The sequence below is a fragment of the Lynx rufus genome, unplaced genomic scaffold, assembly GCF_022079265.1.
Source record: "Lynx rufus isolate CCGP_SWC_20201006 ecotype Redwood Valley unplaced genomic scaffold, mLynRuf1.p SCAF_1, whole genome shotgun sequence".
NCBI lineage: Eukaryota > Metazoa > Chordata > Mammalia > Carnivora > Felidae > Lynx > Lynx rufus.
The window spans coordinates 171,233,008-171,260,517 of NW_025814823.1; the positions used below are offsets into that span (position 1 = coordinate 171,233,008).

The 27,510-nt window shown below is 38.2% G+C and overlaps 1 protein-coding gene across 2 annotated transcripts; it reads right to left on the bottom strand.

Moving 5' to 3' along the window:
* Positions 1–10,126: 10,126 nt before the first annotated feature.
* Positions 10,127–25,974, bottom strand: STARD4 (StAR related lipid transfer domain containing 4). 2 transcript variants are annotated; one of them, XM_047090181.1, is made up of 6 exons: positions 25,778–25,974; positions 18,740–18,867; positions 17,525–17,574; positions 13,293–13,419; positions 12,353–12,467; positions 10,127–11,176 (listed from the first exon to the last, which is right to left on the bottom strand). In XM_047090181.1, exons 2-6 carry the CDS (start codon positions 18,842–18,844, stop codon positions 10,947–10,949), a joined length of 627 nt encoding a protein of 208 aa, XP_046946137.1. In that variant the 5' UTR covers positions 18,845–18,867; positions 25,778–25,974; the 3' UTR covers positions 10,127–10,946. The 2 variants fall into 2 exon arrangements, with proteins under 2 accessions (XP_046946137.1, XP_046946145.1); XM_047090189.1 differs by lacking the exon at positions 25,778–25,974 and adding an exon at positions 25,584–25,763.
* Between the last annotated feature and the right edge of the window lie 1,536 nt (positions 25,975–27,510).

Sequence of the window (27,510 nt, forward strand, 5' to 3'; positions counted from 1 at the left end):
GTGGGAACAGCAGACAGGGGTTTAAAAAGGTTCAAGTAATTCCTTATGCCCAATGAACTAAGCGTATCAGGCAAAAGATATTATTAGTAGTAAATGAGTTAGAAGCTAATGTTTATACTTTCTTATTTGAATATCGATGATCATTCTTTTATCTATGGTCTTTATGATATACATATAAAACTTATATGTGCATTTTTTAAAAAGCAATTTCCACATAATAGCCCAAGGAAATAAATTTAAATTTCCAAAGAATAATTTTCAGGAATCAGGCAAACTATGGTTCACAGACCAAATCCACCAGAAGCCTGTTTTTATAAATAAAGTTTTTATTGGAACATGACCATGCTCATTTATTTACATATTGTCTGGTTGCTTTCATGCTACTGGAACAGAGTTGAGAAGTTTCAACAGAGAGAACTGGATAGCCCAGCAAAGCGTAACATGTCTATCTGGCTCTCTACAGAAAAAAAAACCTGATGACCCTGGCCTATCATGGCACCCATGCTTTTTTGCGAACATCTGAGAGATTTCCATGACTTTCCTCTACTTAATGTAAGGTTCTAATTCCCAGAGGAAGCTAGGAGAGCTTTGTCTCACAACAGAGCAGATTGTCTCACAACAATAACTGTGCTGTCTGTACAACTTAACACTGAAGTATCCCTACAGAACTAAAAATTCCAAATGGCATCATTCCTGAAAAAAATTAATTTAGAATATGAATTGACTTTGTTCAGAGAGGAATTAAAAAAGATTTCTAGCATTTTGAGCATATTTTAGAAATTTGATCCTTATATTTAAAATCACGTAAATGACATCTTACACTGATACTTGCTCACATTTAAGTCGGTCTTCAGCTGTTACTTCAGTAAACTAAGAAGTAACAGAGCCTTTGGTTTTGAATCCTTCAGAATATTCTTAAGTAATTTATAACAACTGGGTTTTCATTCAACCAGTTTTAGTAAATAATATGCTTTATTATGTGGCTTTCTATGACAATAACTTGCTCACCAATAGTTCACTGACAGGCAAACAGCCATTTCTTTTATGTAAGGAAACTACTTTCCAATCCCTATGTTTTTCTGAGGATATTCTGAGAGATATTTCATTTCTTTCAAAAGAGAGGGCCTTGAATAAATGCTTGCTTTTACTTTTCTTACATATTTAGAAATCCAAGAAGGGCCCTTCTCTTAGTCTATTTCTGTCACAGAGAAATGATTCATTTCACAATATCTGCCTTAAGGGAAGCAGGTAACCCAGATACTGAGAAATGTAGGTATGCGTGACCTTTGTTGACTTTGAACATCTGTAGCCAAAGGTTACAAATGAGATATTGAGTACAAGACCTATTATCAGCCTATTATTAGGAATATCTAAACGTCTATCATGATTCTAACTAAATTCTATACTGCTTTCTTTAAAGCGCTGCAGTAATTAATCATATGATGTGCCGCTGGGATACACTGGACTCAGGAGAAAAGAGATCACTTGCCTGCCACTTCCTCACGGCTCATGTGCAAGATGGAGACTCTACTGGACAGGAGAGGCAAGACATAAAGATTAGGATTTCACACTCCCACCTCCCCATTTTTATTGATTGGTCAGAGCTTGAAGGCAGTTGTTAATAGACTTAAAATCATGTTTCTACATTTCTCTCAATAATTGGGTCACCTGCTTCCCTTAGAAGTGAATAGACCAAAGTCAATAGCTAATTTTCCCCTCAGAACCATAAATTAGACAGTAGTACTAGTTTAGGGGATATTAGGCCTGTATCACAAGCTCACTTTAAGGAAATGATTTGCCAATTTTGAAGCTTCCCAGTAGGCCATCTCAGACACCCATTTTCTCAGTAAACTTTCACTGAGAAACAGTTACGTACAGTGAAGGAGTCAGAGATGAATTAAGCCCAGTGCTATATCCTCTGAGAGTGAACTTTTTAGTTGGAGAGAAAAAAAAAACGTGTGCATACACGGCCTGTGCCAAATCTAAGCGAGGGATTAAGTCGTCTAGGGATGGCAAGAAGGAAAAGCTCCCGTCTGCCTAGAATGATGATTGAGGAAAGCATGGGAACCTAGGCTGGATTTGAAGGTTGGGGACAATCTTTGCAGGGAGGAAGGAGGAAGGGGCCAGGTCTGGCTGAGAAATCTACAGAGTGGAAAAATTCCAGGCAAAGTGGTGAAGGGGCAATACTGGTATGAAAGGCCAAACTCTGCAGGGAAGTGTCACTAAGTGTGCAGAAAGAGGCTTGGATCTTGTGCAAAATTTAATTAGAACTTCTCACTCCTTTCTTATTCTGGGTAGATAAGTGTGCAGCATTTCCTCAGAGCATCTAGCCCTCTGTGATCTCCTACATGGAGATTGATCGGCTAATTTGGTGCATCCCTAAGTAGAATAAAAAAATCACCCAACACATCGAAGACGTTTTTTTCAAGTCACTAGTGAAGCAAAGCCTCTATCACTAAAAGCAAAAACTGTGCTGGCTGGGTCTCCACTAACAAAGCAGAGTAGACAATGATGGTGATTTCTGAGAAAGCTTTGCAAAACTCCAGTATCGGAATAACTCTGTGGCTAGCAAATTGCCTAACTACTCGCCAAAGTTTTGCCATTAGAGGCCCACGTCAAGGTTCCTTCTGCCATAGTAACCTTCACCTTTAAATGATCAGACCCAAAAGGGCGATCCCCACAGAGATAGAATCACACCTTAAAGTTTAGACTTCGAGATGACTTGTATAAAAAAGTTTAGTCCCAGACAACAAAATGTGAAATTTTCAGAACTGCTTTCCTCAAACATCAGGCTGGTTCTGGCAAGGCCTTTCTTCTACCTCTCCCTCCCTTTTGCCTCTTTACACACCCTTCTATAAATCCCTTTTTATATCACTCATTGCAGGCAGCATTTTACATCCATCTTCAAGAAACTTACTTTTAAATATTTACCAACTAGAGTTAGACTACAGTATATACACTTTTAGTAGCCTTGCCCACTTTGCTGTCTCAGATAATGTCTGTGAGTAGTGAATGGCTGCATTACTTCTCAGGACAAATGAAATGACAAAGGTTGGGACAAAGAAGGGACAAAGGTAGACTGTCATCTGAGTGATAGAAAAGAAGCAAAGACCGATACTGTGAGTATACAGGAAATACAACTTAGCAGTCATTGAGAAATGAATACTTCCTACCAGGGTTTTTCAGGCTTGTGACATGAGCTGGTAGGTCTTTTTTAGTTTGACCTAGAGGAAAAATTTGTATTCCTGGGTTATTGAACGTTTGCTAGACTAAAGGGACATAAACTCAGAGCAGCATGGAAGATTAGGTTCATGGAATACCGTTACATACAGGAAAACTACATCTCCAATAGACTGCCAGCCATTAGCCAAAACCAGGTGCATGTAGGATCTGGGGGACAAAGAAAAAGTATAAATATTTCAGTTTACACAGCCAAGATCACAGGCTATCTTCCCAATGTCTGACTGAAAAGTACTGAAAAAGGAGCTGTGAAGATTTCATTTCTAATCTGTCAAAATGGTGCTATTGACTCCTTCATACAGAGATATATTATAATATTTTTTAGGTAAACATGTAAGCTGACCTAGGCCATAATGTAAATATAGAAGATGTTTGTAGAGAATTCATCCAAATCATGCCCATTTGCTTTTGATTGAGCTACTCTATTCTTCAATGGCAGTGACTGACCGGAGTCCCTGCTTCCCACAGATGGGACACAGAGTCCTTGGCTGTCTCAGCTGCCCCAAACCTGGGGCAGACAACATGACAGCCATAGACAGCTGTTGCTTCTTGGACTCAGGTTGGATAGCCTGATTAAATGACTAAACATGCTCACTTTTTGGTGTTTCCTGGGAACATAAAAGAAGAACGTGTGACATGTGGCAAAATGGATGTTGGTAGACTATTGAAATTGACCTCAGTGAGGGCCAATGTTACTTTGTGTTAGTACACCCAGATGTGTCAGAGCATGCCAAAAGAAGCATATACCTTACTGCTGCGAAATCTGTAAAGCGATTTGCATGTACAGTATGATAATAAATCATCTAAGAGCCCGCCAAAAGTTTGCATTCTGTGATTTGAAATGTTACAATTCATGAGTGACACACGGACATTTTCCTTACATCTGACATAGGGAGTTGAATTATTTTCCCTTTCTCCCAGATAAAATTACACTGAGCTTCCTATCATTTTTAAACACTATACAGGGATGTCATGAAAGTCATAAAGTTATTAAAAATTAAAAAGGGACCTAACTAATCATTTAATCCAAGAAGCTCATTTTATTAAAGAGAAGTGACACCTAGGGAGGTAATGACTTATCTGAGGTCAAGTTGGTGGCTAGGACGAGAACAGATCTGGGTTGTCCATCTCCTGGCTCAGTGCTCCCGCCGCTGGGAAGTCAATTCACTGGATAAAAGTTAAATTCAGTACTTCATAGAAAAACTGATTTTCCATTATAAAAATTTGAAAATACAGAAAAGGAGAAAATTACCATAATAACACATTCCAAAGACAGACACGATTGGTTTTACTCTTTACTTTTTTCTCACAGACTTGTAATCATATCGTAGATTTTTGGTACCAGCCTATCACTATAGCACAACCATTTCTACATAGGCTTCACAAACATTTATGAGAGATGCTTAATAATCCAATCTCAATTCTTTCTTTTCTCGGTAATACTAAAAGTCTTTTCAGTGTTTGGGGAAATCTATCCTAAGGAAATAATCCTAATGTGGAATTGCTGGGCCACATGATGTTCAGTGGTCACTTCATGATGGTGCTTTCAAACCTCCAGGACCTGAGAATGAGAGGCAGACACTGCACTTTCACTCTTAAGAAGCTGATTGTTAACAGCATGAGTTGTAAAAAGAGCTGAAAGCCTTGAGCTTGGCCACTCAGTCAGTGAGCGAGCATTTGTGTGAGATTATCTGTGGGGAAGGGAATCACGTGACAGTGGGGCTAACTCTCAGAATTGCAGCTTGCTACTACCATTGGGTCCAAAATGCTTGCTTTGTGGCGAAGACACACTTACCCTGAACAGTGACTTCTCAACGGAGGGAAATGCTAGAGAAAAATAACCTCTCCCATCTGCAAGTCCATTTCCAACCATATGAACATATTTTTATTTCAACCTAGTTTTGCACAACCTCTGGACTACTTCCTTTCATAAAAAATCAGCTGCCTTGTACTTAAGGGCTGTCACTAAATCAAAACCTAAATAGGAAGGTAAAGCTCCTGAAAAAAAAATACTATCCAAATAATGACTAAAAAGCCTAGTTGAGCACTTTTACACTATGCTTCCAACATTATTTTTACTAGCACACCACACCCCCCTAATTACCTGTGCAGCTGATAACACAGGTAGCACGGATCCATCCACCCTCCAACTCTTGGGATACATTTGCAGGTCATGTGTTCCGGCAATTTTCTGTCATCTCATAGCTACAGAAGCCTTCATCCATAGTGGACCCTTTGCTCCAGAGGAATAGAATAATATAATTCTCTTATGGGGAATAGAATAACACCTATTATATATTCTGAAAATATTACGGTGTAATAGAAACAGGTCATTCTTGTTGACACCAGCCATTAACAATCTACAGATGGGGTGCCTGGGTGGCTCAGGCAGGTAAGCATCCGACTTCAGCTCAGGTCATGATCTGAGTTCGTGAGTTTGGGCTCCGCATCAGGCTCTGTGCTGACAGCTCCAAGCCTGGAGCTTGCTTTGGATTCTGTGTCTCCCTCTCTCTCTGCCCCTCCCCTGTTTGCACTATGTCTCTCTCTCAAAAATAAATAAGCATTAAAAAAAATTAACAACCTACAGAGGAAGCTCCATTGCTTCTAAGAATAGCTATGTAGTGTCTATCATGTAAAAGAGGCCCAGTAAGTTTTTCATGAAGTGAATGACTACTTTGCTATTTTCATTTCTATTTTGGTAGTCTTATCATTTTCCTGCTGACATTTGAAAGAGCCTTATACACACTTTCCAGAGCTGATCCACTAAGAGATGCTATGGTTGGCTATCCAAAGAGTCATTCATCACCATCCCTCTCTTCAAGAGGCTGGAAATTCTTATGCTTGCCTCCCTAACCATCCTTACAGCTGGGGGGGGGGGGGGGGGCGGGTCATGTGGCAGAGACTACTGGAGAAGAAAGCTAGTGGAGGCTTCTGGGAAAGCGTTTGCTTCCCTGATAGAAGAGACCAGTGCGTGTTGCCATGCCTTCCCCTGCTTCTTGACTTGAATGCACATGTAATTTTCAGGGCTAGTCAATCACCTTATCATTATGAGAGAAAGATAAAAACTGTAGAAACTCTGGCCCTGACATCTTTGAGCTGATAAACCCTAAATTACCTATATCCAGATTTTTTATTAAATGAGAAAAAACACTTTGTTGAAACCATGTCATAGTGATTATTTTCTAGTGCATACTGCCCACAGTATCCATAATACTTTGTGGTAACATAGATCAAGGGTCTGTGTCGTCGCTACTTCTGGATTTCTTCAACTTCAAATGAAATTATGACAATTCCTAGCCAAGTTAACACAGTTATTTAAACGTGGGCACAACAAACCCTGTGTATATGTTACTGAAATAAGGGAATAACACATTCATCATCATCTTGGCTATATAATAGCAAACCAAAATTCAGCAGTATTTTGGCTAATATTATATGAGACTTTGGTGCAAGATAAGCATGTGAGTTACTAATCTTTATTTTCCAGTTTATATTTTTCTTTTGTAAGAGTTTACAAAATTAAATTACATACTTTAAGTTCAGATACATGAAACTATTTGCCAGTACTTAAGGTTAATACAACTCAGACAGTGTCAATGATTATGAATGTCTAGTAATTTTATTCTGAAATATTTCATAGCAATTTAAAAATAAATACACAGTTTATATTAAAACATGCTTTTAAAGGTTCCAGTTTCACATTGGCTCATAAAAGAATTATAAACTTTTTAAAAAATAAAATCTATATATAGTATAGCTTTTATTGAATTGCAAGAGACAAACTTTTATTTGACTACACATGTAAAATCTTTGGAAACAACAAAATAATGAATTACAATTCCAACTTCCTATGTTTCTTCTATGCTCAGATCCCACCACCCCCCACTTCTAGAAGTTGAGTAAGAAAGGCAAGGGAAAAATACAGCAGACGAGTGATTATACGACACACATTCTGACGGAAACCTGGTCAAGTCCCCTAACTTCTCTGGATTCCATAATTTATCCATTGGGTTGGGATACCTGCAGTATCCATGTAAGTAAAAGGATCTGGATTTTAACCACTGATTCTAAGGGTGCTAGTGTGCTCTTGAGTAAACAGATAAAGTTTTTGTTTACATCAAAGGGAATTACTCATACCTAAAAGCTCAACAAATAATTAAAGGCTTAAACTGTGCAATGTTTTCCCATCTTCTCCAGAGGCAACCTCAGTTACAGAGGATTTTGTCTGAGATGTTAATTTAATTCAACCTGAGTATTGATACTTTGTCCTTCAGTTAATAAAGAAAGAGGGAGGAGGGGGAAAAAGAAAATTATTTTTACTGGGAGATAATCTTACATGTAGAAATCTACAATTTCAAATACATCCAACATCAGTCAACAGTAAAATGAAGAGATTTTTAACATTTACAATCTCTCTTTAACACTCTAGCAGTTCATATTATACATAACTGCAACCAGTAAATTCCTGCAATTATTTTTGCTAAGTATTGTGTTAAACTCCAAGGGTTAATCAAGAGTTAGTTATCAATGCAAACTAATACTTCATGCAAAAGTATCAGTTATGATAAATTATTTTTTTTGTATGAAACTAATGTCCTTAAAAAAGTAGGTAACAAGTACTGAAAACAGTACTATGCCAAGTATTCCCTGTGTAAATGTGTTTCTAATACAAACTAGCTATAAGCTAGAGAAAAATAATCAACCACCTAACAAGGCAGATTATATTTTTTGTTGCATTAACTGCCCTACGAAAATTAATTATATTTAAAGGAAAACTTTTTGGCTATAATTGTTATATTATTAACAACTACAAACTGATTTATTTCTAATGTTCAGAAGTCCCCATTTAGCAAGCATTGAAGGCTCCAGAGATTAGAAAACATTTTGTATTTAAGAGAGCAATTCCATGAAATTCATTACTTCATATTATAAAAACACAAATTAATACATATACTAGAGAACTGTGCTATTAAATACAGGCCACTGGCCCAATGTTGATAATGCACACTTAAAATGTGGCTAATCCAAGGAGCACCTAGGTGGCTCAGTCAGTTAAGCGTCTGACTTCAGGTCAGGCCATGATCTCACGATCTGTGAGTTTGAGCCCTGCATCGGGCTCTGTGCTGACAGCTCAGAGCCTGGAGCCTGCTTTGGATTCTATATCTCCCTCTCTCTCTACCCCTCTCCGCTCCCCTCTTAAAAATAAATAAAGATTTAAAAAAAAATTTTTTTTTAATGTGACTAATCCAAGTAAGTAAAATACACACAAGATTTCAAAGAATTAGTAAGAAAGAAGAATGTAATCTATCTTATTGAGTTTTCACACTGATTATTTGTTGAAATGATGTTTGGGATCTACTGAGGTAAATAAATTGCATTATTAAAATGAACTTCAGCTGTTTCTTTTTATCTTTTTCATGTGGCCACTGGAAAATTTTAAATTATATATACGGCTCACATTAGTTTTCCATTCTTCTACAGCACTGTACAGAAAGAGCAGACTCAATTATATGTTAATAGTAATCCCAACCCATATCATTAAATTTTTGTATAATTATGGTATTTCAGATAACATATTTAAAACATTACCACGAGGTACCTGAACTTAGAATCTACTCTTAAAAACAAAACCAAATAAAACCTGCTGTAATCTTTCTCATCCCCTATATGCTGGCAACTATGCTAAACTTTGGTTAGATATGAGTCCGCAAACAGGCAAAGGGATCTTTTTGGTTGATGGAAATGTTCTAAAGCTGGATTGTGGTGATCAATTATAGATGTATTCAAAAATTACTGGATTGTATACTTACAACCAGTAAGTTGTATAGCATGTAAATTATATTTCAATAAGGCTGTTAAAAAAAAAGAAGTACAGCTAGAATGTAGCAGATCTAAAGTGCCATCTAGAAGCTGCATATACATTTCAGGTCATTCAAATACTATTTCTCAAACTATCATATGACTCAGTATTGCAATAAAAATGTTTCCATGAGTGTCATTTTATGTGCAATGGGTCCAATTCAACAGTGGATTATGTAATCACTAATTGGAGGTATAAGTTGAAAAGGACAAAGAGAACATTAGAGTTGCTGAGTGGACAGTTTATTTGCTTTGGGGGTACCCAGTTCAGGCAATCTTATCACAAGTCCCTCACACAATCTGGGCACCCTGTAATTGGACATCTGCTGGTATTTTGCCATCCTAGACAGAACACTGGAATATATTAATCAAAAAGGAGAAAAAGGAGAAGGAGAAGAGGAAGGGGAGGAAGGGAAGGAAGGAGGGAGAGGTAGAGGAGGAGTAGGAGAAAGAAGAGAAAAAAAGAGGAGGAGGAGGAGGGAGAGGGGGAAGGGAGGAGGAGAAGGAGAAACAAAATGATGGAAACAGTAATAGTACCACATAAAGAACTCACACTGAACACGAAGATAGATTTCAGAACGTGTGCCCGTACACGAACATAAATACACACATCTTCACGGCTACACTGAATGAGTTGCCTCAAGATCTCATTTTAAAAGTAAACCAGGTGGTTAGTTCAAAAGCCAAAGGATCATTTGGAATGTTAAAATTATTCAGGAATGTTCATTTAAGGCAGCCCTAGACTCAAGGGACCTATTTTCATCCATGCTAGTTATAAAATGACTCATCCAGGCATGTGGATAAATCTATGAATGCATTTGTTAAAGTTCCAGATGAAGATCTGTCACAATGTTTATGATGTAGTCAGTAATACTTTATGAGGTGAGTGACACTTTGAAACATGAACATGGGTCAAATGAGAAAGACTGAAAATCTCATTATTTTCCTAAAGAATATCAGATACTTCTCAGAATTAAAGCTATTTCTTGAGGGCTTATCTTTAAAAAAATGAAACATGAAGAAAACATTCATTGAATTTGACTTTATAGACAGATAATTTTCTGTTGGTGAATAGAGGATACCCCCAACCCTTTCACACAACCCAATCAATGTGGTGTCCCCAGCACACATTTGGCAGTTTTGTACTGTCTTACCCATGCATAAATGCTTTTTAAGACTTCCAAAATAAACTCACAGAAAGACACAAATACATTTTTAAAGATATCCACAAAATAATGTTATCTAGAATTGTATTTGAATTGTATTTATAGTTACTTTATTTTTATTTCTGATTTTTTCAATACTTATAAAGTAGTGCAAGTCAACTGACAATGAAAATCACCTTTACAAAATATAAAGAGCTTTTTTCTTTAGTCCAAGATATTGACAAACTCATACAGCATACCAAAGTAAAACACTAATATTTAACTTCCAGAAAAAGTTAAAACTTATAAAATGTTCATAAACCTCTAAAATAGATGATTTTAACTAATAGCATGAAGCTTATGCTTTCTCTAATTTCCAAGCAGGCAAAATATTCATACTGAGTCACTACTCAGTTTCTAAAGAGTTTAGGTCAAAGAATAATACCTACTTCTTAATGGATCTCTGTCATACTCTCCGTGCTCAGACACCCTGCTGTACCAAACACTGTGCAAATAACTATTTAAGAAAACTGAAATGCCCTCTCTTAGATAAGTATTTAGTTTGGGAATAAAATAAACCAACAAATCATCTCAAATGTTTCCACAGGCTACATGGAGGAGAGGAAAGGATGATTTTTACAGGCCACGCAGCTGAGAGCAAAAGTTGACTCTGGGGTCTACTGTACTACAAGTTTAAACATATTATGCCTTTTGTAAGGCTTTTTGTAAATCACCATAGAAGTTGATTAAAGTGCTTGCCATGGCTGTGTTGACTGCAGACTGCGGAATCATCCCACGCAGATCCGTCTGAATATAGCCTGTCAAAAGACTCTGGTGAGGATTGTCTTTAAGCGGAACACAAAACCAACCACAGGGATGGTTATATCCACGAATAAATTCTGGTCTCTTTTCACTCCAATCAAGACTTACCCCTACAAGGAAATTTCAAATTAACACTTAGCAGTGACTGAGATTAGTCTAAAACTCTCATTAAAAATTATCATCAGATATCTTGTTTAACTATTTTTCTTCTTATCCATGTAGATGAAAAACTAAGCCCTAAGAGTAACCATGGAAGAATGAAAAAGATAATTACCAACTAGAATTCTGGCAGGGGGCTGGTAAGTAGGTAATGGGGAAAGTTCTAGTCACGTCAGAATAGGTAACATTATGTCATCCTGGTAACTCCTTGGAAACTATGAATCGTGACTGTAGCATCCAGGCTTCAAGGTACCAAAAATCAAAACTATGGTACCACCACTACTCCCTAAAGGCACTACCTCATCCAACTTTGGTACTGGCTGGTTAAGAGTGAACAAGGAGATACTTACCTACAACCGCTAACTCAAGTATATACTACACATAAAAAAAGACCAATTTACCTATAGATCTATTTCAGAAAGCAGGAGCCTTCTAAGAGCAGTATTTTTAATTTTTAGAAGACAACTATTACACAGCTCAAGGAAAGAAAAACGGTCTAACACATACCAAGTCTATTCTTTCTATGTATATGACTAAGAAGTTGTTTTCTGAGAGTGACTTAAAAGGAAATCTATTGGGGCGCCTGGGTGGCGCAGTCGGTTAAGCGTCCGACTTCAGCCAGGTCACGATCTCGCGGTCCGTGAGTTCGAGCCCCGCGTCAGGCTCTGGGCTGATGGCTCGGAGCCTGGAGCCTGTTTCCGATTCTGTGTCTGCCTCTCTCTCTGCCCCTCCCCCTCCCCCGTTCATGCTCTGTCTCTCTCTGTCCCAAAAATAAATAAACGTTGAAAAAAAAAATTTAAAAAAAATAAAATAAAATAAAATAAAATAAAAAAAAAAAAGGAAATCTATTTACTATATCCCTTTCTCATAGGCAGTCATTTAACTCATATTTGTCAGCCATAACGTGGAAGCTACCATGTAACTGAGAAAAAAAAACTTACCAGAAAGATTCCCAAACCCTACTTGATATTGTTATTTTACTTCCTAGGGTGTTTGCAAAGCTTAAAGTGATTACAAAATAAGTGTGAAGGCTGAAAATACATCTCACGTAGAACGAAACATCCAGCCTAGAAAACTCAAATATTTAAAACAAATGAAAAGAAAGTATAAGGTTTTGATATAATTACCACAGGATAGAAGCCCTTCTTCATAGCCCACAGTGTAGGAGAAATCAACAAACTCTCTTGGGGAAATTATATTCCAAAGCTGGCCAGCAGTAGTATAACGCATCACACAGCAATTCTGAAAGGGAACAGGTAAGAGGTATTACTAAGGAAATATATATTGACTCATGTATCACTAATTAATCTTTAGTAAAAAACTGATACTCATTTAAAATGTATTATAATTATTATTGATAACAATTCTTACAGTGATTCTTACAGGTTTAGATCTCTATTCTAAATATCACTGCTACTGTATGTTTGTGAATAAGATATATGATCAAAACACAAAGAGTTAAGCTGCCCAGTATCCAAATCTCTAATTCAATACAGTGGCCTTTTATCCTATATGATATTCAACATGGAAATAGATGGTGTAGACTACAGGTGTTTAAAATAAAATCCACAAATCCTTGGACTAAAACACCAAATAGTTCAATAAAGAAATTCAAACATGGCAAGAATGAATTAATAAAAATAGAAAAAGAAGACAACCCACTTTGGGTTCATAATTCTCTAATGCCTAAGGTGGCATTTTTATCTTTGGTCTTTAATTTTGGCTTAATATTAATGGAAAAACATATAATTACCTAGAAACCTGAATACGATGGTGGTGTTTTCAGAATTTTAGATTTCAAAGCCTCATTAAAGACGCTGACAATTTTCTTAAGCAGCAAGGGTAGAGCTATTGTGGAAAACAAATTCAGTTCTGACGAATACTCATTAGTTAATATGAGGAAACTCAAGCTTTTTAAAAGGCATCAAGGATTCCCCTATGAGATCTTTGCCGTGACTACCTACTCTCAAAGCAATGAATACGTGTATGTATAAATGCTCGCTCTGTCTCTCTGCCTCTCTCTCACAAACACACACACAATCTGAAGTAATGTTTCTAAATAAATACCTCTTCAAAGTGTTCCAAAATATCCATTGAAGTCATTAAGCTGTCCCAATCCAAGCGACAGGGACCGGGGCGTATATGGTCTATTACACTATTGACGATGTCATCTATAACACCTTGGGCTTTGAAACTGGAGAAAGAATATTAAAGTCAAATGCTATTAGAATGAAAAATCTCAGCATGCCCGCATCGTTCAGAGCTAACTTCAAAAAGAGTACAAGTTAACAAAGATTTTTTAAAGGGACTAAATCCCAACTGTTTTTCTGATAAATGTAGTGATGTCAATTATTTTATCAGACTGTACTGTTTGCCCTCAAATCTGATAAGATATGCATGGCAAATTATGTTGTCATAAACATAGTAAAGTACCTTCACATTACGGGATAGCTGAAAACGGTTGGCAGAACGCTAATGCTTCATTTATTTTGTATGCTGTTCTTTTTTCAGTTATGCTCTAACATGTTATTAGTATACATACATTTTTGCTCTTTCAAAAACTTTTTTATGACAAGAAAAGAAAAATAGGTCACCCAGGAAGAGAACACCGAGGATGGCTCGTGAATTTTATCAGAACTTGGCATGTTTCAAAGGTGGCATTACATATCAATGGGGAAAGGATGTACTATTACATAAACGGTGCTTTGATTCAACACTTATCCTAATAGAGAAATTAAAAACTGAATCGCTACTTGACAGCATTCAAAACAATTAATTCCAGATAGACTAAAAACCACCACATAAAATTTAAAACTTTGAACTTTGTGAACTCAAGATACAGGGGGATTTCTTGAATACATAAATCACACAAAAACACAAATAATATGAGACAGTTGAAATTAAAAACTTGCATATCACAAATGACAAAATTAGTAAGTTTCTTTTAAAACCAGCACAGACTGGAAGAAGGCATGTGCAACACATATGAACAGACATAATTATTACAGAGAATACATAATTAATTCCTATAAACTAATGAGACAAATATAATCTAAAGAAAAGATGGGCAAAGGATACGTTAAGATTGCCCTGAAATGTCGATAAATTTAGAAAAGATGCTCAACTTCACTCACAATCAAGCAAACAGCAACAAGATACCATCTCATACCCCTGAGATTGGCAGAGATTAAAAACATAACCAGTACTGAATGGAAGGGAATGAGAACTCTCAGACTGCTACCATCACTTTAGAGAGCAATTTGGTTAACGTCTAGTGTAGCCAACCCAGGTGCACCCCAAAGAAAATCACACGTGTGTAGGAGACAAATACCTAAGAAGTTTACTATAGCACTGTACCTTATAAGGGATAACTGACAACAACCTAAAAATTTGTCAGTAGGCAAATTTGCAAATACAGGTAAACACATCGCAGCATTTTCTTATGAACATGGAAGAATACGTCTACATGTAACAACATGGCTAAATCTTGAAAACACAATGTTAAATGGAAAAAATTAAAGGAAATTACTGAAGGAAACACACACACATATGTGGTCAAAGAATTAAACAAGAATAACATACACTTTAAGATACTAGTTAACTGGGGAGGAAAGAAAAGAGAAGAAATGAGAGATAGACTGGCTTTAACTCTATCAGTAACCTTTCAGAGGGGGGTTTTTCTAAAAGTCTTTTTTCTAAGTGTATTTATTTATTTTCAGGGAGAGAGAGAAGAGAGCATGCATGTGCATGGGGGAGGGGCAGAGAGAGGGGGAGAGAGAGAATCCCAAGCAGGCTCCACACTGTCAGTGCAGAGCCTGGCATGGGGCTCGATCTCAGGAACCACAAAATCATGACCCGAGCTGAAATCAAGAGGAGAACGCTTAACCTACTGAGCCACCCAGGCGCCCCTCTAAAAGTTTTTTTAAAGCATCTGAAGCTGTTTTATTGTCTTGTAAATGCTTCCAGCTCAAACTTACATTGTCTCCCCTATCCTAAGTCTGCTCTTCCCTCCTGTGTTCTCTAACTTTGGGTGGATGGTGGGAGTGGGGGCAATACAAGTTAATCCAGTCACCCAAATTAGATATGTGGGATTCAACTTGGACTCTCTCAACCCTGTTTCAGTAGTCACAACTAAAGTCACCATGTTTTATCAAGATGACTTCCTAAATGTAAAGTGCTCAGGACAATATTTGGCTCTCAATAAATGTTAGCTATCATTACCTCCACCACCATCTTTAGATCTCTGTCACGTTCACCTGCCCTTATCAACTCCCACTTAGTTAGGCCACTCTGCGTCCAACTTGACACTGCAACCATTTCTAGCTCTTTGGATCACATGTCTCTTTAAGTTTCTTAAAAAAAAAAAAAAAAAAAAAAAAGCCAAAGATCTCTTCCCAGGAATATAACATTGACACCAAATTATATATATGATCTTAAGGAAACTTCAAAAAGCTAGCCATGGATTCCCAGGGCAAAACCTCTTCTCTAAACTCTCCACACTCATTTCCATGTTCCATTTTTCGCAGTGCTATCAGAGGAAGTTCAAAATCTTTGAGGACCTGGGAGGTCGGGGTCAGGGGTAAACAAGGGTAAGTGCAATACTGAATTTCTTATTCTAGAATTCAAAAATCCTTCAGACATATGCTCTCCTCACCCTTACTTTATGCTCCAGCTATACGAACACAACTTCTACTTCCCTAAACAAACTCCTTAGAGTGTTTCCCATGTGTGTTTCTGGAGGAGATGCAATCCCCTCTGCCTGGAATACAAATCAGTTCTTCATTCCCTAGGAAATAGCCATTCCTCCTTTAAAGGTCAGCTCATATGCTGACTCTTCTATGAAGTTCTCTCAAATCACCAAGTGTAATGCTCTCTTGGCACTTTTTATGCTTTTCAACCCCTACTGGGAATTGGTGATCTAAATGATTAATTCACACTTGCTTACAATGCTTAATCCGCAACTCCAGTTTCCTGGTCCTTGACATAAATATTGTATAACTCATCTTTCTGGAAATGCTATCTTTGGTATTATACTTCAGAACAGTTTCATTTTTAAAAGGTCTGAGTCCCAAGGATGTGAACATTCCACTGCAATTACACAAGGCAATTGTCTCCACTGGCTTTAAAAAACAATTATTTTTTTTTCTGGTTAAAAGCATAATTCGTGTTCAACTATATGTAAATACCAAAAAAAATGGAAACAAAAATCACGTATAAAACTGCCATCTAGAGGTATATGTTTGGTGTTAAGTAAAAACATTTACTTTTTATTTTTTTATTTTAGAGACAGAGAACGTGCACACATGTGTGCTCCAGCAAGCAGGGGAAGGGCAGAGGGAAGGCCAGCATCCCAAGCAGGCTTTGCCCTGTCAGCACAGAGCCCGACACGGGGCTCGATCCCACAACCTTGGGATCATGACCTGAGCTGAAATCAAGGGTCAGATGCACATCTAAATGAGCCACCAGGAGCTCCAAGTAAAAACATTTTAATATATAAAAGTATATAGGGGCACCTGGGTGGCTCAGTCAGCTAAGCGGCCAACTTCAGCTCAGGTCATGATCTTGCAGTTTGTGGGTTCGAGCCCTGTGTCGGGCTCTGGTGCTGACAGCTCAAAGCCTAGAGCTTTGGGTTCTGTGTCTCCCTCTCTCTCTGCTCCTCCCCACCTTGCACTCTGTCTCTCTCTCTCTCTCTCAAAAATAAACATTAAAAAAAATTTAAAAATATATATATAAAGTCAACTCACAATTGTGCTACCTGCAATTTAGTATTCTGCTTTATTCACTTTACATTACATTGTGAGCATTTTCTTGTGTTTTTAAATAATATTTTAAAATGTAGTTTTTAAAGACTAAGATACCACGTTTCAAAATTTAACCATTCTCTGACTATTGATTATTCAAATTGTTTGTAATTTTTAATATTGTAAGTAATGCTGTGATGGAAGAGATAACTACTCAACTATTATCTTTCTTACGATTTCTTTAAGATGAATTCTTAGAATAAAGTATGCTATAGCACTGAGTAAATATAGAAGACTAGAAAGGTCTTATACAACATGCTAAGAAGTTAAGATTTTATCAGCCATTTGATATCATTATTTATGATTCCCTTACCACCACCTCAGTCCACAAGGGATGTAGACATTGTAAGACTCTGAATTCATAAGGTTATTTGCTTCCCAGAAAGTTTAAAATATTAAAAGCCAAATTTCATAGGCAATGATGATTTAGTGATCATTTATATATAGGAAATTTGGCAATGTCTTAAGAGCTACATAAAACTAGAAGAATTTACTTACAGGTATCCATTAAATTCTTCTGAAGGTTTTCTCCAAATTGTTACATCTTTCTAGAAAAATAAAAACAGTATATGGACATAAATAATCACCTAGCTAGAAATGTGGACATAAAACCAACAATTTCAAATTGCAGAGCATGTCCTTGCATTAAAATAAAACTTAAGTAAATATTCAAAGAGATACATGGAAGTCTTTTATGCCATCAAATGATCCATATCTGAATTTCTTCTGTTTCCTAAAGTTCTTCACATCTTCCTTAAAGTACAGACCTCCAAAAAAGATTTTTTAGTAGCTTAATGAGATCCAAACACTGTTAAGATCCAGTGAAGGCTCTATCTTGCCAGCCATTATTATTTGCCTCACTCCAATCTTATCTATTTACCATTACTGACACATTTAGACTAAGACAAAAGGAATGCTAAATATTTCATTCTGACCTTGCTCATGTATATTTTTTTTTTTTTTTTCAACGTTTATTTATTTTTGGGACAGAGAGAGACAGAGCATGAACGGGGGAGGGGCAGAGAGAGAGGGAGACACAGAGTCGGAAACAGGCTCCAGGCTCTGAGCCATCAGCCCAGAGCCCGACGCGGGGCTCGAACTCACGGACCGCGAGATCGTGACCTGGCTGAAGTCGGACACTTAACCGACTGCGCCACCCAGGCGCCCCTCATGTATATTTTTTTAAATCAAACAAGTCACATCTATTATGGCAGTGCTACCTTGAATTAGTCCCTACATCCTTTTTCTGATCATTTCCCAAGAAATCTTGACCATCAGACAAGCTAGAGTGCTTCACTGCAAGAGTCCTGGATCCAGGGCTACTTCTGTCAACACTCAGCCATGTGATAGTTTGGACAAGTCCCACTGGTAAGAAAGAAAACTAAATGGCCACCCTCACAGGCTTGCTGAAATATCTGAAACTCTTCCAAACTATCCATACATTCTATATGTTGACTTTAGAAGCTATACTATAGGCTCTTGTTGCCCAGAGTCTATTCTCATGTCCGCTAGCTAAAGCAGTAATGAAAGCTGTACAGGATTATTATGTTTTTGCCTTGGTGAGATGTAAAAACACTGATTTTATTAGCATAATTATCTATCCTGCACATCTTTCCAAAGAATGGTCCTATTTTCCCTTACCATTTTGAAAGTCATCAACCAACTCATTAGATAAAGGATAAACCCCAAATAGAAGTAATTTAAATAATTTACCATTTTCTTGGCAACTCGCCACTTATCGTCTTCAATGCTATGATACTGGATGAGAGTGTTTTTAAGTCTAGTTGCAAAAACAGCAGCATCAGGCAGGCCTTCCATTTTTTTTTCTTTTTTCCTTTTTCCTGTTACAGAGACAAGGATTAGCATCAGCAAATATCACAGTTTGACGCAGTAGACCGAGGAGTCTCAAATCTGGCTTCATAACAGAATCACCTGGGGAGCTGTCAAAGATACTTACACCTGAATCCCACCCCAAATCAACTATTCAGAATCTCTGAGAGTAGGACCTGGGCATAGTTTTCCTAAAAGCTTCCAAGATGAATAACACCTAATCAAGGATGAGAATCACATATTTTGAGTTATTAAAATTATTCCTATAAAAATAAAACACAATCCTATTTCCCTTCCTAATAGAATATAACAAAAAGATATACATTATTGAATTCTAGATAACTTAAAGAAAAAAAAATTGCTGTTTCCAAACTATAAAAATAAATACACAAGGAATAAGTTCTTTAAAAAAGTCCTTAGAGCTTCAGCCATTAAAATTTTAATTTAACATCCAACAGATTTAGGACTCATTCTAGCAAACAAATGAACAAGAAGCACAAGCAGAAACCTGCTCGTACCTTCTTTCAGGATAGGGCTACAGAACTCTGAACAATTTCAAAAGTTTGAAGAACTATACCATTTTCAATATTTTATTTCATTCAGTGAGATGTTATAGGACTCAGTAAGGTATCTGTGTAAGGAAGGAGGTCATAGGAAGACTTTTAGAACTACTAGTACAGCATAAACAAATGGTTGATAATTTTAAGGCAATAATTTTAACTGTATAAAAAATAAAAGTACTATATTATTCACAATTCCAAAGATAAGCTACTATTCAACAATGTTTTTAAACAGCAATGATTACTAGCCTTAAAGATAATAAACTTAATATAATGAGGGGTTCTGTAATGTGTTGGTTTTAACACATTGCTGCAAATTCTTTGATATACTTCCCATCAAGAAGTGGTCTGTGACTGCATGACTTTGTAGGCTGGGTTAGAAAAGTCCATGCAGTTCTGCAGGTTTCTTTTAGAATAATCGCTCCAGGAGTCTTTGATTAACATGCAAGCATGCAAAAAATCTGGCTATCCTGAGGCTGAAGTGTGGAAAGACCAAAGGAGAGAGGGGGAAATGGGGAGAGACAGCACCCCAAAGTCCCAGATCCAGAAGCCTAGTTACAGCTTCATCCCTGTGGGTACCTCTTGCTTCCCCAGGCTTCCCTCAATTTGACTCAGTCTTCCCCATCTTAAGAATTTATTTTTACAATGGAAATTGAGCCAGTAGCTCAAAGTCAAAGCCTCACTGCCTACAATATTCTTGTCCTAATGGTTTTCTTTCTGTCCCTCAAATAGGCCAAGCCTGTCACTGACTTTGGGCTTTGCACTTGCTATTTCTATGCATGCATTATTAAATCCCAAATCTGAGCATGACTAATAACAACTTGTAATGACAACTTTATTTTAAACCTCCTGTCTTAAATACAGCCTTCTACAAGTCGTTATTATATCCTTCTTTTATTTTCTTCGTGGTGCTTATCACATTATGAAATTAACCTGTTTATTTATTGGTGTACTGTATTCTACTCTTTCACCATCTCATCTTCATCTAACAAAGCAGGGGCCTTTTGTCTGCCTTAGTTACCAGTGTTTCCCCACCAACTAGAACACTGCCTGGAACACAACAGGTCCTTAATATTTGTTGAAGTGTGTTTGCTTCAAAACAAGAATTGTTTTATTTTAATTTTGTGTCCTTTTGGTGCCTTGGTGCACTCCAGTAAAAAGGATAAAGGAGAAAAAGCTTCTGGGCAAAAGCTGCACAGTTTACAGAACCATCAAGTTACTACTACAAAGGAGATCAAGAAAAGATCTACATGAAATGTCAAGCCTCAAACCTCTATGGGAATGAGGCTATAATTCTCAAGGACAAATGCATACATCAGGATCACCTTTGTTACATTTTGTAGTAGTTGTTGCTGTTAACAAAGATTCCCTCCCTAGTCTCTTCTGAGTGCTCTTTTTAACCAAGCCTTGTTCTTAGGCTTGTCCTTGGCCCCCAAGGTTCAGTTCTATCAAGAATCCTGCTGAGCCAGTTTACGAAAACCCCTCACCCTCAAAAATTCCTCAACCTACCCTTGATCTTGTCACACTGCCCTGTGTTCAGCACGAATCCTATGTCAATTTAGCCAGAATTCCCCTGCCCCCTAATGTTTCCTCTTAGCAATTTTCCATCCACTGGACACCCACCCCACCCTGCTCCTTGACAACAAATCCCCACTTATCTCTGTTGTATTCAGAATGGACTGTAGTTCTACACTGAGGTTTATTCTCCATTATTGCAATAGTTCTTGAATAAGATTTGCCTTTACCACTTTAACTTCTGTCTGCCTCTGGTTTTCTTTGACACTGTTTTTAGATGTTGCATTTCAGGGCCCAGCGCAGATAGTGCGATTCAGTGGCCTTGATCTGGAGCAGGCCCCCATAATCTAAGTTCGTTAAAAAGCCTTGCTAATTATTCTGTTATCCAGCCAGGGGTGAGAACCACCAGTCTAAAAACTAAAGGTGACAGAAATAAATCAATATTGTAGTCAATATTTAAATAGCATAAAGCAGGGCACACAAGACATTCAAAATGATAAACAATAAGATGATATAGAACTGTAGGGGAGGAAAAAAACCTTTTTCTCTACTCTCTTAGGTTCTGTCTCTGAGACCTGCAAGTTAAATTGACAAAGGTATATTAACAGGAGAAAAGGCATATGTATTTTATTCACTATTGATATTTTAATTTTTATGTGCATAGAAGCCTTCACAATAAAGAAATGGAGATCCAAAAAAGCAGTTAGACCTAGGGCTTATACACCATTTTAACAAAGGGTGATAAATTGTGGAAAAGTGATAAAACAAAGGAAGAGGGGGCTGGGCTTCTAGTGGTGGTAAATTATGAGGAAATATATGAGAGAAAACTAATAGAAGATAAGAGTTATTGTAGTAAAGTTTGTTTGTTCAGACAATCACGGTGTCAACTCTGTGCCCAGTGATGAGTTGTCCTCCTTCTGGTATAGGAGAGAAGAGAAGGAAGACCTTCACAAAGGGAAGTTTATGTCCTACTTTTAGGCAGTAATGGGAGGGAAAACAGCTCTTTCTGCATTTGCTGCTGACTGCCTTCAGCTCAAAATAATCCCTATTCCAAAGTGGTATATTTTGGGGTGGTATATCCTTTCAGAAACATAGTAAAGCATATATATAAAATTCAATAATGTAGAATTTAGGATCTATGTAAGTGATGCAAAATATAGATCTCACCCAAAGACTAAAAAGTGGATGATCTCATTCAAAAAGTATGCCAGTCAGGAATATATCCGATTTCCCCTCAAGAGACTGCTGACTTGGTAGCCAGTACAACGACCTTAATCAAGAGTATGTTACAAACAAGCACAAATTCTTAGAGAAGACTTGAAAAACTAATCTATTACTAGGATCACTGTGATCAAACAATATTCTGTAAACCCGAAGGCTGCCTGCCAGGTTCCTGTGGTTGGCAGATAAGATATTTTTTCAAACTCCTTGATAGAAATCAAAGATGAAATGTAAAGATGCTATTATCATTGACAACATCATCTTTGTGCAAATCCATTACACAAATGTGAGCCAGAAAAACTACCTATAAAGATGAGAATCTGAATCTTTGAGGTGCTTACCTTAGTAATCTTTCTGATCGCTCTTACTGATCACTATAAAGTCCAAACTCCTTAATATGGCTTATGGGCCCTTTTATGATCTGGCTGAGCTTTATTGCCTAATTTCTACTCTTCTTTCCTGGACTCCTATAACAACTAGGTTAGCTTCCCCCTACCCCACCAACGTTTGTCACAGCAACTCTGTAATTATTCACTTGTCATCTTTTCCAATTTAACTGTAAATCTTTTGGGGCAAGAAGTGTGACTTGCTCAGTGTTACCCTCCTTAGGTCTAGCTAACATGCAGTAGGAACCCAGTAAATAAAAGTGGGAAAAAGAGGTAGATGGTGAGCTACTAGCCTCACTTATGAAATACCTCAAGATATCTAAGATGGGCCCATTTACACCAATCATCCTTGAGCTTCTGAATGACTAAAACATTCTTTGCCATAATTAAATACAGCAATTTCTCAAGTAAGTCTACTATTTGCCAAATATCTAGCATATACCAGGTCCTAGAACTAAAGAAATGGATATAATCCAGTCTTTGCTCTCAAATTTGACTTATTCCACCTTTTAAATAAATGTTTAAATTTTTTTTTTTTCAACGTTTATTTATTTTTGGGACAGAGAGAGACAGAGCATGAATGGGGGAGGGGCAGAGAGAGAGGGAGACACAGAATCGGAAACAGGCTCCAGGCTCCGAGCCATCAGCCCAGAGCCTGACGCGGGCTCAAACTCATGGACCGTGAGATCGTGACCTGGCTGAAGTCAGACGCTTAACCGACTGCGCCACCCAGGCGCCCCTTAAATAAATGTTTAATTGCAACAACAACAAAAGCTAAAACATTAAAAACTAGTAATGAGCCTCTTTTAAGGGTACTGGAGTAGGAGGTAGGAAAGGAAAACACTAAGTGTAAACTCAGAAAGCTCTTTTTTAGCCCAATGAAGTATTTAACCAGGCAGTTCATTCTTGCATGGACTTTTTTCATCAAGATTAAGTCCAAAAGAGAATATGGCTACTGTCTGAACTATCTGTGTGTGGGCAGGCATAACATATCTCTCAAAACATATTCCCGAATTGGGGGTTGGGCAGTATGGAGTTATTATCAAGGTCTCGATGCTCTCCTAATAAAGCAGGGTACTCACATTAATTGAAAGGAAAGTATACAATATGCTCTACTAAAATCTCCACCTGTGAAGAATGTGAGAAAAATGTTCTAAATACTATTCTGAACTCCCTCTTACTAATTCTTTTATTCCCTTTCTTGACCTACATCAGGAAACTCTCCAATTCCATCACTTAACATTTCAGAGAACAGGTACCACTTAATCATATCAGAATCTAGCAGCTCCTTAGAAAAGGTTATCTACTTTTGACAGTTCTATTCCTCAGTGCTCAGTAATGTCCACCTTCATTTTTTTCCTTACTTTAGACTAAACTTTTTGTTCATGTTTCCTATGCCCATGTCTTTGCAATAATCACTAGTGTAGACAGTGGCTGCCATCATAAAGCGGGCAGCCTGCCCAAGTTAAAAGTTGTCTTGTGGCCATCTCTCAGCATCATAGTCTGTGACCAATACAACTCCAATTTTCATTAAATTTACATCACAAGGAGACGGCCATAGGTTCTATTTTAAATATGAAACATAATAAACACTTTAACCTCTAATATAAAGTGAAATGTCGTAAAAACCTGTACTTATGTAATATGAAGTCAGAATTCACTATTGAAAGAACTATTAACAGAATTGTTTAAACTTCAATTTCCCAATTGATAAATAAGGGTTTCATTTAGTTGAATAGCTTCAATTTAGCATGCCATAGATTTTCCCCCAAGATACTGTGCAAACCAAGGCCTTGTAAATTAAATTATTTTTCCACCTAACATAAACATTTCAGCATATCCTTGACTTCCAATCAATTTTGAATTTGTAATTTAGCTTTTCAAACTCAAAAACAGTAGGTTCTCATTTTTGAGACTGGCTATAGCAAGAATCCAACAGAAAAGCCTACTTCTACAATGTCACCAATGTCCCTCTGTTTCAGTGCTCACTTTAGCTTTAGTATTAGCTTTACAACCATGTTGAGACTTTTTACAACAGTTAAGGCAATATTAAATTCTAATGATACCTCGGGACACCTGGGTGGCTCAGTAGGTGAAGCAACCAACTCTTGGTTTGGGCTCAGATCATCTCACAGATTGTGAGTTCGATCCCCCATGGGGGTTCTGCACTGACAGCGCAGAGTCTGCTTGGGATTCTCTGTTTCCCTCTCTCTCAAAATAAATAAGTAAACTTAAAAAATTCTAATGATATTTCAGCTTTAAGTTTGAGTCCAAGGTCATCTTTGAACTCCTAATGCTCTAATCCTTTACTTAAAATAATAATAGCTAACATTTATTGATCACTTACTATGTGACCAGTCTTCCTGGCCACTTTAAATTGTATTATTTCATTTAATCCTCATAAACAACCTTCAAAGCTGATCCTATTATACTGATTTTACAAAGTAGTAACAAAGAAATTAAGTCACTTTGTCCATAATCACACAGCTAATAAGCGATAGAGCCAGAATTCCAACCCTGGGCTTCTGCCTTCACAGTCTAAAGGTCTATTCTGTAAAATACCGGAAGTTGATCACAAGCTAGAAGAGACTTTACATTAAAAAAATCTGACATCATACTGAATTTGTCATTTTGTCCTGGCTCCTGATCCCAAAATAGCTCAGGTAATCTTTCTTAACTGTACATTAGGGATAATAACACTAAATTACTGGGGATTTAGATGAATTAATACATTTAGTATCGGGGTTGGAAGATTGTTAAGCACCGGAAAACGCTGCCTCTTATCAGTATCACTCAGTCAGAGCTTGGTGTGGGAAGATGGGACTCTACGTTGTCTGTGCATCTACTACGAACCAGGAAGCACTGTGCCCACTCACAGAACGCGACCTCAGTGAATCTTCACTGCGGCCCTGGACGCGAGGTTTTAACTGCCCCTTCCCCTTTTAAGCGACGCAGAAACGCCTAGTGGGCATCCAAGTCCTTAAGCAGGTGAGCGGTGCCGAGAGGCGAGGTGCAAGCATTGGGGTCCTTCCGGGGATGCCTTACCTCCCTCACTTGTAAGGTCCGCACCGCCCGGGCGCCGGGGTCCGCCACCCCAGACCTCCACGCCGGCCTCCGCCGCCCCGCTGCCTGGAGCAGCTCCGGAAAACGCCCCGGACAGGGCGCCCCGGGTGCCCCTGTCGCCTTCCCTCCCGGCCGCCTCACTTCCGCCGTAACTCCGCGCCTCCACCCACAGCTACCTGAGATAAAGCGAGGCGCGGTGCGCGGCTAGGCGCGACAGGCCGCACCGCACTCACGGCTTGGGGCAACACTGACGCTCGGGAGCTCCTTCAGCTTCCACGCCAGGCAGAGCCGGCAGAGCCAATGGGCTACGGGCCACCTCCGCCATTGCAGCCAATTGGAAAGTACCAAGTTTTTCCGCAGCTCGAACCCGGGCGCACCCGAGAGCAAGTGGCCGAAGTTGGCCTGGGCAACGTGTGTTTTCTTGGATTGGCTGGCGCGGCAGCGTACGGAACGCTGATTGGTCGCCAGGAAATGGAATGATTCCTCGTGAGTGTGGGCTGGCAGGAACCCGGCAGGGTTCCCTGGGTGTGTGGGAAGGCGGGTGGGTCGGGCTCCGGCGGGGTATCCCTCGGCGGATTAATGGCGCAAGAATTTTGCAAGAGTAAATCCAACTGGGAGAAATACGAACGCCAGAGGGAGTGAGTGATGACAGTGAGGGATGAGGCTGGCCTAAATTTAGAGGGCTGTGGAGATGTAGTATCACGCAGCTGCAGCACCCCTCCCAGGACCAAAAAAGTCTGGTAAAAAAGAGAAGGCACCCGTGCAGAGGATGACAAATCCTTCGGCTTTCCGCTTCCTCTGGCTTAGAATCGACAGCGCTGAATGAGAAAGCCTATAAACAAAGTCACTGCGACCCTGCGAATTGATCTTTCGCCAAACATTGTCCTCAGAAAAGGGAGATCAGAAAGACCACCTTGAAAATAGAGAAGGGGTGTGGCAGGTGGCTTTCGCAGCCTCATGAAGTATTCTGGTTTTCGTTTACTTGAAGATGAGTAACATTTCCAGTGGCTGTGAAGTCACGGATCGGATAGGATGTTGAACAAATCACTAAATGTCAGGTGTTTACAAATTATATTTACTAGGATATGTAGTTTGAGGACCATGAGGAGGAATACAATGCTACACCATTAGTCATTTTGGACAGACTTGCAATGAGAACAAATAATAATTCATAAATTTTTAAATGAATGTCGTTAAAAGAATCACCAAACACCACTTGGTAGTTATTATTGGCAGATTTTTAAAATCTTACCTCATTATTAAATCTTACCTCATCCATAGAAGGAATAATAATTTGGCTGGTGATTACTTTTCCATTATCTCACGTGTAATCATCAGTAAAACTCACCTACCTTGAGGGGGCTCTTCAGTGGATTTAGTGAGGTATAAAGTATGTATAAGACCTTATACAAAGCACTTTTCCACAACCATCTGAAATTATTATCCAAATATGTATGCAAACAAGGATCACGATAATTGGCCAATAATAACAAGCAAGTGAATAGAGGCCCAAGCATAACTCTTAAGGCAGATTACTTAATTTCTGAGTAGCTGAACTGGAATTTGGTTCAGGTCTGGAGAACTCGAATACGGGACCTCTCAACCCCCACAAAACTCAAACTGTGTTTCACGCCCTCTGTCAGGCACCTGTGCACAGCGGTGAGGACCAGAAATGAAAGACCTAATCCCTGCCCGGAAGGTTTACACAGTTGCACGGCGGAGAGGAACAAGTCCTCAACAAGTAGAAAATTAGGACCTCTTGTTATTAGGATTCAGCTGTAAGCACATTGCTCAGCAGCTCTGTGAATTCTCTTCACAGAACCGGGTAGAACATGTTTAAAACAAAATTAACTTGGCTTTTGTTGTTGTTGCTATTGTGATTGTTAGGGGGTGCTGCATAAAGTCATTA

Excerpts from the sequence above, each read along its gene's own strand:
- STARD4 (XM_047090181.1), bottom strand. The coding sequence starts at position 18,844 with ATGGAAGGCCTGCCTGATGCTGCTGTTTTTGCAACTAGACTTAAAAAC. Across the intron at positions 17,575-18,739 it reads GGCGAGTTGCCAAGAAAATG|AAAGATGTAACAATTTGGAG; the intron begins GTAAATTATTTA and ends TTATTTTTCTAG. Across the intron at positions 11,177-12,352 it reads AGAAGGGCTTCTATCCTGTG|GGGTAAGTCTTGATTGGAGT; the intron begins GTAATTATATCA and ends ATTTCCTTGTAG.